Raw genomic sequence first — 16531 nt, forward strand, 5'->3', positions numbered from 1 at the left:
GCAGATGTAAAGACTTTCTTCACCCCTGTATTTTGAATTAACTTCACAATCATTTGTCTAACAGTATATTTTAAGGCGATGGAAACCAGATGTGATTCTGGGCTATCCTCCCCGGGGCGTAAGTGTTAAAGGCGCAACCCGAAATCTACAAAGGCAGGCCGACTTTGGTTTTCCTATCCTCATCTCTGCGTAGATAGAAAATATGAACATTTAGACAGCTGGACTCCCCTTTTCCAACGATTCTAAAACAGAACCTTATTCCATTATCTGTTCAGGACCCATGGGCTAGGGGGGTCTCTGCTAAATAGCTTGGACTACAATTCCCATCACCCTGCCAGCAGAGCTCAGTCTGATCTACACCCAAAGCCGCAAGAAGCACAAGCTGTAATATGAAGCTGCACGAGGATCTAGTGTGGACGTCCAGCAGGCTAGCAGAAAGGAATATGTTTGGGATCAACCGTGGCATACGATCACTTCCAAGGGCAACAGCTGCCGAGCCAGCAATGGTAGGAGAAAGGTGATCAGGTTCGCGCGGGAGGTTGGCGGCACAAACTTTACGGTAGGAAAGCCCAAACAGGATTCATTTTGAGGCAAATCAAAATGTTGTGATCGGTGAAATTGTGGCTCACAAATCAAGAATTATTCAGAATATGAATTTCCAAAAATTAAAAGTGTTATGGTCCATCTTGTAGAAAAGAGTCGGCCATGAAGTCACCAAGAAATTCACTCCTGGGACTTTTTAAATTTTTGAAAAACAACCGAGGGGGCCTTCTTCAGTCTGGGAGGGTCTCCATGCCTAGGGGGCTTTGGTCACGTTAAAAAGAAGCAGTGTTGCAGATGCCATCTTAACTTCTAGGATCTTCCAACTTCATCTAATTCTGGTTTGTTGAATAAGCTGCAACTATCTTAAGAGTTGCTAAGCCTTAAACCATGGTTTATAAACCACAAGAGGCTGCTTCATAGAACACAGTAAAAGCCAGACCCTGCATTATAAGAACATTGTAAGAACAGCCTTGCTGGATCAAGCCAAGGTCCACCTTAGTCCAGGGATTTGCTCCACACCATGACCAACCAAGGTATCTCAAGATGTTTGCAGTTGGGAGGTGGAGAACTAGCCCTTGAGAAGACCAACCGCTGCAAATGTATTCAATTCTGTTTGAAAGCCATCCAAGTTAGTGGCCATCACATCTTGTTTGAACCAATCCCACAGGTTATTTCTGATGAACTGCTTCTTTCTATATGTTCTACATCTCCAATCAGTTTCACAAGATGACTCTGGTCAAAAAAAAGTTTTTTCCAAGCCCACTTTAATAAAATTCTATTCTATTCTATTCTTTCTCCCTTCTATCCTTGATTTTATACACTTCAAACATGTTGCCCTTCCATCAAATTGATTCTAAGCTAATGAATCTCAAACACCCTAGCCTTGTCTCGTAAAGATGCCCTCTTTTGGGTTGTCTTCTTCTGCCCTGAACTCAGAAGGACCTTGAATTATGACCACTGTCCTGTGGCTTCTTTGGAATGAGACAGTAGATAGCGCTTTAATTGGCTGGAACTTGGAATGAAGATGATCCTAAAAGGAAACCAGAAGACCAAGAAAGGAGCTGCCAGCATCTCTACAAACATCTTACCTGCCCATCTTCATGGTCAAGGAGAGCCAGGAGAAAAGGAAGAGCTGCTCAGAAACCCAACCTGAAAAATGCCATCTTATAGTTCAAGCAGAAAGTTCATAGTCCTGGCAGTTTTGTTTTCAGAAGGGACCAGCAGCCAACGCAAACACCTCTCGTGTTTACCATTCAAGGACCTGCATTAATTTCTTGGCAAATTGTGTGAGGAAACCTGCCAGGGATGACAAAATCAACCAAGGAACTCTAACCTGATTAAGTCAGGAATTAATTGGGTCCTCCAATCTACTTCGGTCATAAGAATTCTGCTTTGCCCAAGGCATGCCAACGGATTAGCCTCCATAATGGAACACCAGCCCCGTGACTGAGCTGAAAAAAAGTCCCTGCCATTAAAAAAATGAAATACACAGGTTTGAACAAAGCCAGAAGGAGGGAGAAGACCAACCCGGAAGACACGTTGGAGAAAACTGGCTAATATTTGCACCAACCGACTGCCCAAACAATCAGGGCACCCTAACATGCATCATCCCCTAATTTCAGAAGGAGGCCAGTTGCTAAGCAGGACAGAAGGATTTGGGGTGCAGCAATCCCGACTGTGATGTCTTTTGGCAGGAGTTGAAAACCTTTTTTATTCACTGAGGTTTGTTTTATGCTTTCAGGTTTTAAACTTCGTGCTTTGCAATGAACACAGTTTCAGCTTCCGGATACTTTAGCCTTCTAAATATTTCATCTGAGCTTTGCATTTTATTCCTGCGCTATTTACTCTCGAAAGAACAGTTCCTTTGGGAGTTGTCAACAGAATAATTTATTAACTGCCAATCCTCAAAATCCAGTGTTTTCACCTGCAACGTTTCTGCTGCTTAGCGCCGCCACCCGCAGCAGCCTCAGCACCAGGAAAAGGAGAAGAAGAAAGCGTTCAGGATTGAACGAGGAAGCTCCAGAGGTCTTATTTCTTTACAAGGAGTGCTTGGACATGCAAAGAGTTACAGAACCAGCAACAAGAGGGGGGAAAAGTGCAAGAAAGTGAGGATCCTTTGGCCTCAGCGAAAATAAATAACGATTTAAAAAAATTGTGTGGTCTGCCTATCTCCGTATTGAATCGGTGCTCACGTACATTAGAACGTGGGAAAGGGGGAAACAAATAAAAATAAAAGCCACCTCATGTAAAAGTAGGAAAAAAGAGTGTTTTGCTAGGAAAATGAGGCTTTTTCAAGGCAAGGCATTCAGAAGTGTCTCAGAAGGATGGCAACCATAGAGACCCTCCGGGGCCTTTGTGGGAATACTGAGAGGTCAGAGTTTTTCCTCAGCCAGGCGCTGCAGGCAGTGCCTCCGGTGGGAACCCTTGTTGTGCATCTCGATCACGGCATCCCGGACCAGCTCAATGAACATCTGAGGCCAGAGCTTCTGCAAGGCCTCGTATTTCATGTGGATGTCGGCGGCTTCCTTCACCAACTGCTGGATGTAGCTTTGGCAGAAGGTCTTCTTCTCCTTCAGTTCCTGCACGGAAGAACGGTGGTTGAGGGCCACGAGTAGGAAAGAAATCTTTGCTAGAAATGCAAATTATATTTTAAAAAAGAAACAACAACCCAAAAAGAGAGAACGGGGAAGGCGGGAGGAAGGGCAGCTGGCGTGGAGGTCTCTGGAGAATCAGAGTTATTGAAAACGAAGGAAGGAAGGAAGGAAGGAAGGAAGGAAGGAAGGAAGGAAGGAAGGAAGGAAGGAAGGAAGGAAGGAAGGGGGAGGAAAATGAGCTAATGCTCAGGCATCATGGATTTTCCCGCTGGATCTTAAAATGAATTGTTTCATAAGAGGAAATCAGAAGTGCCCTTTCGGGCAAAGGAAATTATCTAAGGAGCTGATCATAAAGCTGAGAAACAATTTCAACTCCATGAAACATCCCCGCTCAAACGGCCTTTTCTCCGTAGCCCTAATTTTCTCCAGACCTCTTACCTCCTGCTTTTCCGTCTGTAAAACCCCCGAAATATAAGTCAGAACGGATCGGGTGCTGTTTTCTCCTTCAGGCTTCCGCCGGTTGTTGCCATTGTCATTCGCAGTCCCGAATTTCTTTCCTTTGGCCTCCAAAAGAAAGCATAGCTGTTTCTTCCTGGAGACAGGCGAGAGAGGGGGGAAAACCCCAGATTTACGAGTCTATCAAATCCTATCGCGGATTGAGACACTTTCATTTGCTTACGGGAATCTGATTTATTCGTCCCCTGCCTGTGTGGCCTTCTTTCTCTTTTGTGCCAGAATTTCAGAAGTGCAATTATTTAGGGCAGGCAGCACCTGTCACGTGTGTTGGGACAAATACGGTTTGTGAAACAACCTGCCGAACAGTTAAGAGGAAAGGAGGGATGACCTCTAAAACCAAGGAAAGGAGAAAGAGCTCAAATATGAGGGGAAAATGAAAAATAAGAACCAGATAATAAAGGCTCCTTTCAAAGCCTTTTGTTCAAGTTGGAGAGAGGAGAATAGCTGCACTGCATATCCAGAGAGACTGACTTCATACAGGCAGTTCTCAACTTACAAACATTTGTTTAACGACTGCTCCAGGTCCCTCCCTCCCTCTCTTCTTTTATCCTTCCTCCCTCCCTCCCACCTTCCCTCGCTGCCCTTCTGCGTTTGTTCACCTGCAATCTCCCAGCAGTGAGATCAGGCGGTAGTAGGGCACGTTGGAAGAGGCTACATAGGCCAAGATCCCAAACAGTCTTTCAGCCATTATCGTGTCGTTCTGAGTAACCTGCAGAGGAAGAAGAGAGAAAATAATAATAATAAAGAGAGAAGTCAGAGAGGCCAAAGTAAAGCAGCTGCAACCCAAAATTTATGGATGAAGTTCAGACAGGGACTTTTGGAGGCCCAGCAGCTCTTGTGTGAGAGACAGGATAACCGAGGCAATTAATCGGTAGAATTAACAATTAGTGGGTGGGAGGGAAGTTGCCTCCAGAAGTTGTGGGTGCTCCATCACTGGAGGCTTTGAAGAAGAAACTGGGCAGCCACTTGTCTGGAATGGTAGAGGGAGATTGGACTAGAACAGGGGTCCCCAACCTTTTGGACCTCAGGGACCACCAAGTTCATAATTTTAAATCCCGCGGACCACTGATACGAACCCAGCACACCGCTTGCTGAAGCGCCTGGACTCCCAGTGATGGGATGGGGGCCTTCAGGCACTCTCCCTCCTCTATTTCTCTCTTTCTCCCCCACCCTCCTTGTCCCCTCTCTCTCCCACTCTTTCTCTCTTTCTCCCTTCTCTCTCTCTCCCCCCTCTCCCCTCTTTCTCATTCTCTCATCTCTCTTTCTCTCTCCCACCTTTTCTCTCTCATTGTCTCTTTCTCTCCCCCCTCTCTCCCACTCATTCTCTCTCCCCCACTTTCTCTCTCATTCTTTCTCTTCCCCACTCTCTCGTTCTGATTCTCTCTCTCTCTCTGATTCTCTTTCATTCGGTCTCTCTCTCTTTCTCTCTCTCTCAGTCTCTCATTCTCTCTCATTCTGATTCTCTCATTCTCTCTCTCTCACTCTCTCTTTCATTCTGTCTCTTTTTCTCTATTTCATTTTGCGTGCCATCAGCATTCCACATCGGTATATTTGCGCCAGCTGGTGGCGCAAAGCAGCCCTCGTCTCCTGCGGCTTGGGACTCGGAACTGTCCCAATGGCATCTGGTCAGGGGACCAGCCAGATTTTGCTCTCCATTGCGGAGGCCAGATTGGCCCCCTGCAAGCTCTTCTCTCTCAAGGAGCCCTGCCGAAGTTTCCCACACCGCTTCAGCGAGTGCTCCAGACCAGTCGCCATTTACAGCTCCGAGTCCCAAGCGGCAGGAGACGAGGGTTGCTTTGCGCCACCGGCTGAGTAAATATACCGAGGCGGAATGCGGATTCTGCGCAAGTGCAAGTAGTGCTTCACTCCCACAGCTTCCAGCCATCGCAATCGCTGCTTCAGCCTGCTTGCACCGCAGCTCCTCCACCAGGGTGCACCGGCAAAAATACGAAAATTTCTCCACGGACCACCAAAATTTTCTCACGGACCACCAGTGGTCTGGAGATCACCGGTTGGTGACCACCGGACTAGCAGACCTCCAAGGTCCCTTCCAACTCTATTATTCTGTTCTGTTCTGAGGCAAGATATGTATACATATTCAAGGAGGCGGGCAGTGTGGATCCTCTTAGACTTCCAAACTTGCAATGTGTATCACATTCCCAGTGGTTCACAAATAATCAATTTCACACATCTGTGTGTGTGTGTGTCTGTCTGGGGGGGCGGGGAAGAAAGAGAGAGTGTGAGGGAGGGGGGAGGGAGAGCGAGAGGGAGGAGAGGAGGGGAGAGAAAATAAATATATACCCATACGCACAGTCTCAGGGGTACAAGAACAATCCAACGAGTTCTCAAAAAGTAATTTATCTGGAACTATGAAAAACATCAAGAATGTTTTAGCATTTAGCCTTCGAAATATAATGGCATCGTTGTTTTATATACGATTCTGGAGGACTTAAATAAAACAGTTCCCCCTTGGTGGAAAAAATAAGAGTTCTTTCTTTTCTCCTTCTGGGAGGTTCTGACGGAGTTTAGGATTTTGGCTTCCTTCAACCCTTTGCTCTACGATGGACCAACGCCAAGAAAGAACTGAAAAGTAAAGCTTTGCGAATTGCAGTGCTAAATATATTTCATACGTTTAAATGAGCGATCGGGTGAAAACCCAAGTTTGTAATCGATTGCAAAGCTTGTTAAAATTTGCTACGTGTTCAGAATCGGCCTTTTTGGGGGGAAAAAAATACCCCGGTTACAAAAGACAGCCCTTCGGTGCTAAACAAACAAACAAACAAACAAACTAAATAAAGCAAGCAGTGGACTTCCCCTTCCCCTCATTTCCTGACTGCACTTTGCTTTACTCCCCATTCCAATTTTCTCATGTTTTTTCCTGTTGGAATTTTTGCTCAGTTCACTTGACACATTTATTGGCTTATTTGGCAAACACACACGGACACACACGGACACGCACCCCTGACAAAGAATTTGCCCATGTCAGCAGTGCAAGGAGAGTGTGAAAACTCGTAAGAGTCGGTCATGATTCGAACCTCAGAAAGGGGCAGTGAAATTCTCAGAAATGCTTCTTAAATTGCTGTACGCCGTGAATGCATTGTTTTGCACGAGAAACTTCTATTGTATGGTTGGCAGAAAGTTTCAGGATCATCCAAAGCAGGGATCTCCCAACCTTGGCTGGCTGGGGGAATTCTGGGAGTTGAAGTCCACAAGTCTTAAAGTGCCCAAGGTTGGAGACCCCTGATCTAAACCCATCTAATTTGCGCAGGAAATATATTAGCGTCCAAGGCTAAACCATCCTATTGCCTGACTTAAAGTGAATCGCAGTTAGCCTTAGCCACGGTTTATTGTGGCAGACAACATCCATCTGAAATCTTCCTTAAGCCAGAAAGGAAGAAGATGGGCTTGAAAGACAAATGGCTTGAGGGAAGGTGAACTTCCTTACCTCCGATCCGTTGATCTTTTGCAGGTTAAAATGGTTCAGCCTGAACAGGACGTAAAACTTCCACAAGGTGAAGGCGACCACGGGGTTTCCCTGAGTCTCGACCGTTATCTGCTCGAGGCGGCGCAGGTGAGCTAAGGCATTGAACTGCTGCAACATACTTAGGTTGGTCTCCTTGAACTTCAAGTGCTGAAAAGAGGCAAGTGGAGGAAGACGTGAAGATGTGGCCCAGTTGGGTCGTGAAACGTCTGCAAGGGAGCAACCAAGCACAGAGAGCACCAAAGGACCCCACAATCCTCCTCCTCCTCCTCTCTGCAAACTCCACACACCCTTCTAGCTCTGATGATGTTCCCTAGTTGGGTCATGAAACCTTTGCAAGGAAACAACCAAGCTCAGTGAACGCCATGTATCCCGAAGCCCTCTCCCTTCTAGCACAGTTGATAGTTGGGTCATGAAACATCTGCAAGGAAACCACCCAGCTCAGAGAGCACCAGGAAGGGACTTAAGCGACTTAAGACCATGTTCCACACTTTCACACCTCCGAGGCATCCCCTTGGTCATGTGATTTACATTCGAATCCTTGACAACTGGTTCAGATTTATGACGGTTGCAGTGTCCCAAGATCATGTGATCCCCTTGTGCGACCTTCCATCAATCAAAGTCAATGGGGGAAGACAGATTCACTTAGTGGTTGTGTTACTGACTTAACATCGGCAGTGACTTGCTTAACAACTGTGACAAAGAAAACAGGCCAAACTCACTTAACAAGTTTCTCACTTAGCAACATAAATTTTGGGCTCAATTGTGGTTGTAAGTCAAGGACTACCTATATTCGCTTTTTTTGTGGGGCGGGGGGGACTGAACTTGTGTTTCCTGGAAGGATCTCCTTGGTCATTCTCCTGGGATCACAGCTTTCTTCCTCTACTTCTATGCAAACCGATCCAGGCGCAGAGGCTTTCTAAGGCTCGCCCAGATTGTTCAAAGATGAGGGACGCAACTTGCCATGAAATTGGGGAACTTGATCTTGAGTTTCGATAGCACTGGAATAATTTCATCGAAGTCAATGAAAACAAAAGAGATGGTCACAATGTTTCCCGCCGTCTGAACGCTCCAATTCCGATCCAGAGATTCCAGAGCTCCGGAACCGTACAGGCAGAGAGTGTCGCCGTCTATTTCAACCAGGTGAGACTCCAGACCAGGCACAACTTGGCCTAAAATGGTCTCCAGGGACCTGGAGAGAGAGGGAGGGAAGGAGCGTGAGAGAGGGAGGGAGGGAAGGAAGGAGAGAGGGAGAGAGAAAGAGAGAGAAGAATTGTTATACTGAAGCAGAGGGGAAGGGAGAGGAAGGGATGAGAGGCTGAAACTTCCTATCAAGGACTAGGAATATCCAGGCAGTCCTCAACTTACAAGGTTGTTTAGTAACCGTTCAAAGTTACGACAGCGATGAAAAAAGGGACTCACGACCATTTATCAGAACACAGTTGAACCAACCCCATGGTCACGTGATCAAAATTAGGATGTTTGACAACGGGTTCGTATTTATGACGGTCGCAGTGTCCCGGTGTCATGTGATCCCCTTTTGTGACCTTCTGATAAACAGAGTCAATGGGGAAGCCGGATTCACTTAAGGACCGTGTTACTAACTTAACAACTGCAGTGATTCACTTAATGAATGTGGCAATGCAGATTGTAAAATGGGGCAAAACTCTCTGAACCAATTTTTCGCTTAACAGCAGAAATCTGGGGCTCCGTTGTGGTCGTAAGTCAAGGACTAGCTGTGCCATCACTAATTGTTGCAGGCCGTTCCCTGCAACCAAGATACCTCTTTATATCTCACATTCAGGGGCTCAGAGCCCCGAGATGCCTGGCAAATCTTCTGCTCTAATGATGCGGCTGGGCTCACTGCCCGGTTTTGAATTCCTTCCTTGTTCAGCACAAAATTTTTATCTCATTTTTTGGTATCAAATATGCCAGAAAGTGTAACGTGCCCGGTTTCCTTTGATTTCCAAGCACCTTCCCCAAGTAGTCATTTAGGGAGGAATTTAACCTTTGTGCCAAAACCATTTAAAAAAAACAACTCTTCACTGATTGGAGTCTATTTCTGGAAATACTACCTAGACACCCCCCTGAAAACATTCAGTGTGTGGTTCCATTTGTTCTTCTCCGAATTCCGCCGTGCCGATTTCTCAAGCAGAGATGAAATCTTAAAAACCGCAGCTAAACCAGGAATCATCAAAAATCGATTTGAGTTGCACTGACTCTTATTTTCAGGCACCGTGTGCGTCTCCAGTTCCCTTAATACCGTGACCGACACAAGACAGGAGCCAGGCAATGATTGGGGGCTTGAAGGATCTGCTTCCTCGCAAATTAAGGACATAAAGAGGAAAACCATTTATTGATGACCCGTTCTTAAGACAGGTCCTTAATTTGGGACCTTTTCCTTGCAAAACACCTGATCTTTGGTGGGATCATGGACTCTCTGGGCCCCTAAAGGATCCCAGCCAAGACTCTGGGACAGACAAGAAAGACAGACAACAGACTGGGGTGAGGGGGAAGTTTTCCAGTGGTCGGATGCTTTTATAAATTTTACAAATTCTGTCTCTGTTGGTAGATCAGATTTGAGAAGGCTCCACGCTGGGTTCAAACCACCCCTTATCAGGGCCCTTATCCAACCACAGGGAAATCTCTTTCCCAGCAAGGCCCAGAGAAGATACTTCAGGTGTTGTTGTGACTCAGGCCCAAGTAGCTAGTAGGAAACTCAGTCATTGTAAAAACAAACTATATTCAAACATTTACTTCATTCAATTACTTCATTCTCAGCGTTGTTCAACTAAATTAAAGCAAATTCCTCCCAACACAAATTCCTCAGTCCAGCACAAACCTTGGTCCAATTAGGCAAACTGCCAAAGGCCTTTCTTGGCAAAAGTTCAGAAGACACCTATACAAAAACAAATGCAGGAAGACGAAGCTAACAATGTTGTTTTTCAGCAAAGAGCCCAAACGCCGTTGCTGATCTTTTTTAAGCCTTATGGGAGGGGCCAACCATCTCTTGGCCCTACTCCCGAGTCGTCCTCTTTGCTTGAGCTGCTCTTGCTGCTCTTGCCTTCTGGCAGCTCTTCTCATGCGTGCATTAGGAACAGGCTCCTCCTGTTCCTCTGCCTCACTACTGTCAGCCTCTGGAGTCCTCACATCACTCCCACATGGCCCTGGCCCCATCTCTGCCGCATCCAGGCCTTCTCAGCCTCCAGGAATGGCCCATGTTCTTCCTCAGCCTCATCGCTGTCTGACTGTTGCCAGCTCCGCAGCTGCTGGTGGACCACAACAGGCACATAAGAGATGGGGTGGCAGGCTCCCACCTTCCTTGCCCCTCCCAGTTACAACACTGCTTCATCCTCAGACACAACTGTCTTTGGGGGAAGGGACGGATGCTTATTGCTTATTGCAAAGGGTGAACAATCAAGGCTTTTGGGTACCAGGGACTAGTTCCATAGAAAAAGTATTTTTCCATGTGTGTGACTCTGTGTGTGTGTGATTTTGCATACTACCTTGACCCTGCACACGTGCAGATGAAGCTTCGCTCGGTTCCTAACAGGTCACAGGCCGGTACTGGCCTGCAGCCTGGGGGTTAGGGACCCCTGTTCTTCTGAATGTTCAGAATGTGACCCCAAGGTCCTCACAATCAGGATATAGCAATAGCAACAGCACTTAGACTTAGATGCCACTTCACAGGGCTTTTACAGCCCTCTCTAAGCCGTTTACAGAGTCAGCCTCTGGCCCCCAACAATCTGGCTCCTCGTTTTACCCACCTTGGAAGGACGGAAGGCTGAGTCCACCCTGAGCCTGATAAGATTCGATCTGCCAAATTGCAGTCAGTCGGCAGGCAGCAGAGGTAGCCTGCAGTACTGCACTCTAACCACTGGGCCATCACGGCTCTTGATCTCAATGCTTCATGGAGGATTAGGGCGAAAGTATCTGCTGGTGGCCTGCGTCCAATTCCCAGCCTTCGGGACTGGCTGGAGCCATCACATTCCTCCAGGCAGCCAACCAGGGATGGCAAAGAAACCCATGACTGGTTCACCGTCGGCTCATTTCCTAAAGGCAACAGCTACGGCTTGTGTTCTCCTGCCTCGTGTGTCGAGGCAAAGAAAAGCCTCTTTTTTTTAAAAAATGGTTTGATGGCTCCTGTGATTTTGATTTATAGAAATGTAACAGAAGCTCAAATATCTGAAGTCTGCAGAAACCGCTGACAACGCCCTGGTTGAACCGGGGAGAGAGGGAAAAGCTTTGCCTGCCGTTCCAAACCCGAACTCTTCTAGGAAAGTTTCTTGACTAGCACCCCTCCGAAATATAGGAGGAGCTGGAGGCCGAGGTTTTCCTGTCTGGAATAGAGTCTATCAAACTGGAAGAGGGGAGGACGCTAGGCGGCGGGGGAGGGGGGATTTATTTGAGCATGTGCTTCCTGCGTGCCTGCACACACGCTTTCGTCCGAGAGGAATGAAGACAGTTCTTTCCTCTGTGCGAAAGTGAATTACAGTTTCCAGAAGGAAGGTGGAAACTTGCTGTATACTTCATATTTTATGAGGCAGAGAAAAAAGAGATGTGAAAATAATATTATTATTATTATTATTATTATTATTATTATTATTATTATTATTATTATTATTATTATTATTATTATTATCCACTGACAATCTAAACTGCCAACTTTGCAATAACAAAGTCAAAACTGTTTCACATTTAATATGTGAATGCAGCAAAATCGCACAAACTGATTACACAGCTAGACAGAACCGAGTTGCTAAATTAATCCACTGGTCATTATGTAAAAAATACGACTTGCCTGTATCCAAAAAGTCCTGGGAACATAAAGTGGGAAAAGTTATAGAGAATGAGAAGGTGAAGATCTTGTGGGACTTTTGAATACAGACGGATCGTCCCTTGGAAACACGCCAGATATCACAGTTGTAGAAAACCCAAATGTACAATTTATTGACATCGCAATACCAGGAGATGCCAGAGTCGAAGAAAAAGAACTGGAAAAAATCATGTCCAAGAATTTTATAAGATACATCAACAAATTGCAGCTTCCTGCAATAACACCAGCAGATCTGCAAAAAACTGCGCTACTTGGAACATCGTAAATCTTAAGAAGGTACTTGGTTGACACCTAGGATGCTGGAAGCAACCCCTCTCAACCATTAGCACCAGTCAATGTTTTTTTGTGATGCATTTTTGAACGTTCAGTTGACGATGATGATGATGATGATGATGATGATGATAGTATTCTTGATGGAGAAACTACTACGAATAAACTCGCTTCGGAGGCTTTCCCCAATTGGGTAAAATGAAAAGAAAAAAAACACCATTACCCGAAAAATGTTCTTTTAACTGGATAGAGGAGGAAATGCCAGAAGTTGTCAGGATGGGTGGAAGGACTGATGTTCATGGAAGCTACTCAGGAGGGATGCTAGGCTGAAGAAATGAATTTTGTACAGATTGGCAGATCTATTTTTTCGCTGTTCGCCCAGTTTTGGTATAAAGCTGAAGACAGCAGAGGGACAAACAGAACTAAGAGCCGCTTTCTTAGCCCTTAAAAGAGGCAGATAAATGAATGGAGCCTGGAAGGAACCAACCTTCAGAGTCAAGGTCACCAGATGACTTCTGGATTCCATTCAAGATGTTGTGGTCCCACTCGATGTCCCACATGGTCTACTACACGGGTAGGGAACCATGGCCCTTTCTTTCATGACTTATGGACTTCAAGTCACAGAATTCCTGAGCCAGCAGTCCAGAAGTCATAAAAGGGCCAAGGTTCCCCACCCCTAGCCTACCCCCTGGAGATGGCCTTCTCTTAAAGCCCTTTGGCCCAACTTTATCCACTTGAAGAGGTGTGGATTTCACTTCCCAGAATTCCCTGGCTGGCTGAGGAATTCTGGGAGATGAAGTCCCCACGTCTTCAAGTGGAGAAAGATGAGAAACATGGCCTCAAAGTCTTCTGCCTGGAATCTTTCTAGGCTCCTTCTCTTAAAAAGTGTTAAGGTCATAAAGGACAGCCATGTTGGCCCTTCCTACTCACACACAAACACACAGCTTCCACTTTTAAGTCCTGAAAGAAGTATTGATGCCTTTACTGTGGAGGAGTTTTTTAAAAACTCCCTGTCTGGTGCGTGTCTTTTTTTAAAAATAAACTTGAATAAATTATGATTATTGGCTTTGGCAAAGCAACTCAAAGCAGTGAGAAGCAACCCCCTCCCCCGGGATAATTCCAGAAATTACCATATGAATCACCAGCAGCTCGGAGTTAAGGAAGAGTTTCTCCTTAAAATAACACAGGTGCCAGAGAGAGAGAGAGAGAGAGAGAAGAGAGAGAAAAAAAGAGAGGGGAGAGAGAGAAGGGGGAGGGAGGGAGGGAGAGAGAGAGAGAGAAAGAGAGAGGGAGAGAGAGAAGAGAAAGAGGGGGGGAGAGAGAGAAGAGAGAGAGAAAGGTGGGAGAGAGAGGAGAGGAGGAGGAAGGAAGAGAGAGAGAGATGGACTAACTGGAGTGGGGGGGAAGCTATTCCGAGGGGCCGTGTTGGAGGGAGCCATTCATGCACAAAGAATTAGCAGCTTCACGCCGTCGGATCTGGCAGGAAACGCTTGTTTGTTGGAGAGAGAGCGCACAACCAGTTGTATATTTTTGTGCAATGCGGCCAGTTTGGGGGAAAGGAGATGGGAGGAAAACCAGGATTTAAATACGGATGGGGGGGAAAAAATAAGAATTTCGAAACTACATGTAGTCCTTGACTTACGACCACAACGAAGCCCAAAGTTCATGTCGCTAAGCAAGACATTGCTAAATGATGACCTTCCTCGCCAGGGTTGTTAAGTGAATCTGGCTTCCCTGTGGGGATGCTGTAACGGTCGCAACTTGTGAAAAACGGTTGCAAGTCCCTTTTTTGAGTGCCGTCGCAACTTCGAATGGTCACTAAATGAACTGCTGTAAGTCGAGGGATACCTGCTGTGGTCGTAACTCGAGGATTGCCTGTTCCCCGCTAGAGGTTAGGTGAGTGTTTCTCAAGCTGGACACCTTTCAGAGGCGGGGACTTCAATTCCCAGAATTCCCTGCAGCCAGCCAGCCAGCCGGCCAGCCAGGGCCAGCTGGGGAATTCTGGGAGTTGAGGTCCACGCCTCTGAAAGCTGCCAAACTTGAGAATGCCGGTGCTGCTGGGAGAAGGAGACCTTTGATTGCAAGGCCTCGTCCCGGACCGAAGTCAGCGATGCCCTACCTGCCCTCCTCCTCCTCGGGAAATTCACAAGCCTCATTCCTGTTGTTCTGACAGGGCTCCTCGCCTTGGAGAGGCTCCGGGTTCGAAAGCTTCAGGACGAGGCGGCTCTGCTGGGCTTCCCAGTGATGGGCGATGTTGCAGATGGTTAACCGTTTCTTCTCCTGAAAAAGGGATGGAGAGAGAACCGAGTCCAGATCGAAGCTTCAGCTTTGAAAAACACCCACTTAAAGGGTCCGAGATGATGGCGGTTCTCTCCCCTGCCAGGTTTAAGTCTGGAGCACGGGAGGTACGGAGGGAGAAGAGGAGCTGAGCAGCTTTTATAAGGTGGGTAACTCCGTGTCCAGGAAATCCCTGAATCGCTGAGCAGTTTCGACGGAAGGAAATGCTTGCAACTCAGGGCTGGACTGTGGGGTCCTCGGTGCTCCCTGAGCTCCGGTTCTGGGTTTTTTTGCAGACGTTTCGTGTCCCAACTAGGTAACATTATCAGTGATACAAGGGAGTGTGCTGGGAGGAGGAGGAGGACAACGACAACTGCGGGTTCCTCGGTGCTCTGTGTTTTTGTTTTGTTTTTTGACAGACATTTCATGACCCAACTAGGTAACATCATCAGTGCAGTAACTGATGACGCAATGTAACTTGGGAATGAATGTCTGCAAGAAACTCACTAAACCCAGAGAGAACTAAGGACTCGCAATTTCGAGTTTGTGGAAACCTGGCCACTGCAGGGCTGTTATAGGAGGAGGAAGCAGGCAGCAGAGCCACATTGAGTGTGCATAACCTGTCTCTTCCACCATAAGAAAGAAAAGGCTCTGGGCTGGGAGATAACCAGGAATCGAGGTTTGTTAGCTTGCGTCGTTGTAAAGGTACCTTTAACAAAGTCTGCCTGTGACTTTCACGCCTCTTCTCTTCCTCTTTTCTTAGGGCAACGGAAGCCAGGCGCCGTTCTTCTTCCTGGAGTCAAACACAAACAAAAGACAAGCACCCAGTTTTCTCCCAAGGCTGCAAAATAAGACAAGGGGACCATTAAAATAACTAATGAATGCCTTTTTTTATCAAGAGTATGATTCCCTAGTATGATTTCTCCCACCAAGGAAAGGCCTCGTCAGCCTCCATTATCCTATCCTAACAATATGGATGATCCTTCCATTTTAATCGGGAATTTACTGGACGGAAAGAAATATTATAGTCCCTTAATATAAATGATGCAAAACACTTCTAATAGAGGCAAGCATTCAGCTTTTCTTTTTTTTTCCAGTTGGCTCTTAAGCCAAACAAGAGGAAAGAACAGGAGTTGCTGACAGGGCAAAGTTTTGAGAATAACAGTAACTGGACAACAGTCATTTTTATACCATCACATGTCAGTCCCTCCCAGCATCCAAAATGGTTTTTCTGTGTCTCCCAGGAAAGAAATCCTCAAACTGAACTTATTTTGAACTTTCCGTTGCCATTCTTTGTTAACGGGCGAAATGCTTCCCAGAAAGATTGATTAATATTAATAAGGGTTTTTCTCATGCTTCAGTCCTATACTGGTTATCTTTTAGAAGGCTTGTTTTAAAATAACTGCAACCATCCTGAATGGCTCTTGTGCCAGATTGGCTTCTAAGTAAGAGGTTCGTGGTCTCAGCTGGCTGGGAGGCTGAGTCTGAAGGATTCTAAGCAAGACTAATCGGAGCCTAACTCCAAAGGTGTATTGGTATTGCTAATTTCTTTCCACCCGCTCTCTCCGTCTCTCCTCCCCTATTTGATCTGCAAGATCTTTGAGATATGGATCTACAGAGACGGAAGATCAGAAGCTGGGACACCTTCCTCCTCGTGCAAATCCTTAGAAGCCTAAAGCAGGGAATCAACTCTTCTATTGGGTTAGTGACGCCCCCTAACGGGCATCATGCACCACATCTCAGCCGGTCTCTTTCAATTCCAGGTAAACTCAAAACAAGCTTCAAGTCAGAAGAATCAAAGCCAGGGCCTTGAGTTAAAAAAATAAATAAAATCTAGGCAAGCAGGCTGGGGAATTCTGGGAGTTGAAGTCCACCAAGTTTTGGGAGATTAAGGAAGGCCGTACTAAGTTTGTTGTTCTGAAAAACGCTGTAGAAATTAACAGCCAAAATACTAAATGGCTAATTAAACCGTTGAAGATCTCATTAAAAAAAACACAACATCTTGCTCATTTA

The 16531-nt window shown here is 46.2% G+C and overlaps 1 protein-coding gene across 3 annotated transcripts in view; it reads right to left on the bottom strand.

The window, feature by feature from the left end:
- LRRC49 (leucine rich repeat containing 49) overlaps positions 1-16531 on the bottom strand; it is a 27323-nt gene continuing 10792 nt past the window's right edge. For all 3 annotated transcript variants that reach the window (XM_058156287.1, XM_058156288.1, XM_058156289.1), the window contains 7 exons: positions 15228-15311; positions 14361-14521; positions 8098-8326; positions 7099-7284; positions 4253-4362; positions 3576-3729; positions 1-3122 (listed from right to left, as the gene is read on the bottom strand). In XM_058156287.1, the coding sequence (XP_058012270.1) occupies positions 2916-3122; positions 3576-3729; positions 4253-4362; positions 7099-7284; positions 8098-8326; positions 14361-14521; positions 15228-15311 (1131 nt within the window). In that variant the 3' untranslated portion in view covers positions 1-2915. The remainder of the gene's footprint in view (positions 3123-3575; positions 3730-4252; positions 4363-7098; positions 7285-8097; positions 8327-14360; positions 14522-15227; positions 15312-16531) is intronic.

This window comes from Ahaetulla prasina, chromosome 13 (genome assembly GCF_028640845.1).
Source record: "Ahaetulla prasina isolate Xishuangbanna chromosome 13, ASM2864084v1, whole genome shotgun sequence".
NCBI lineage: Eukaryota > Metazoa > Chordata > Lepidosauria > Squamata > Colubridae > Ahaetulla > Ahaetulla prasina.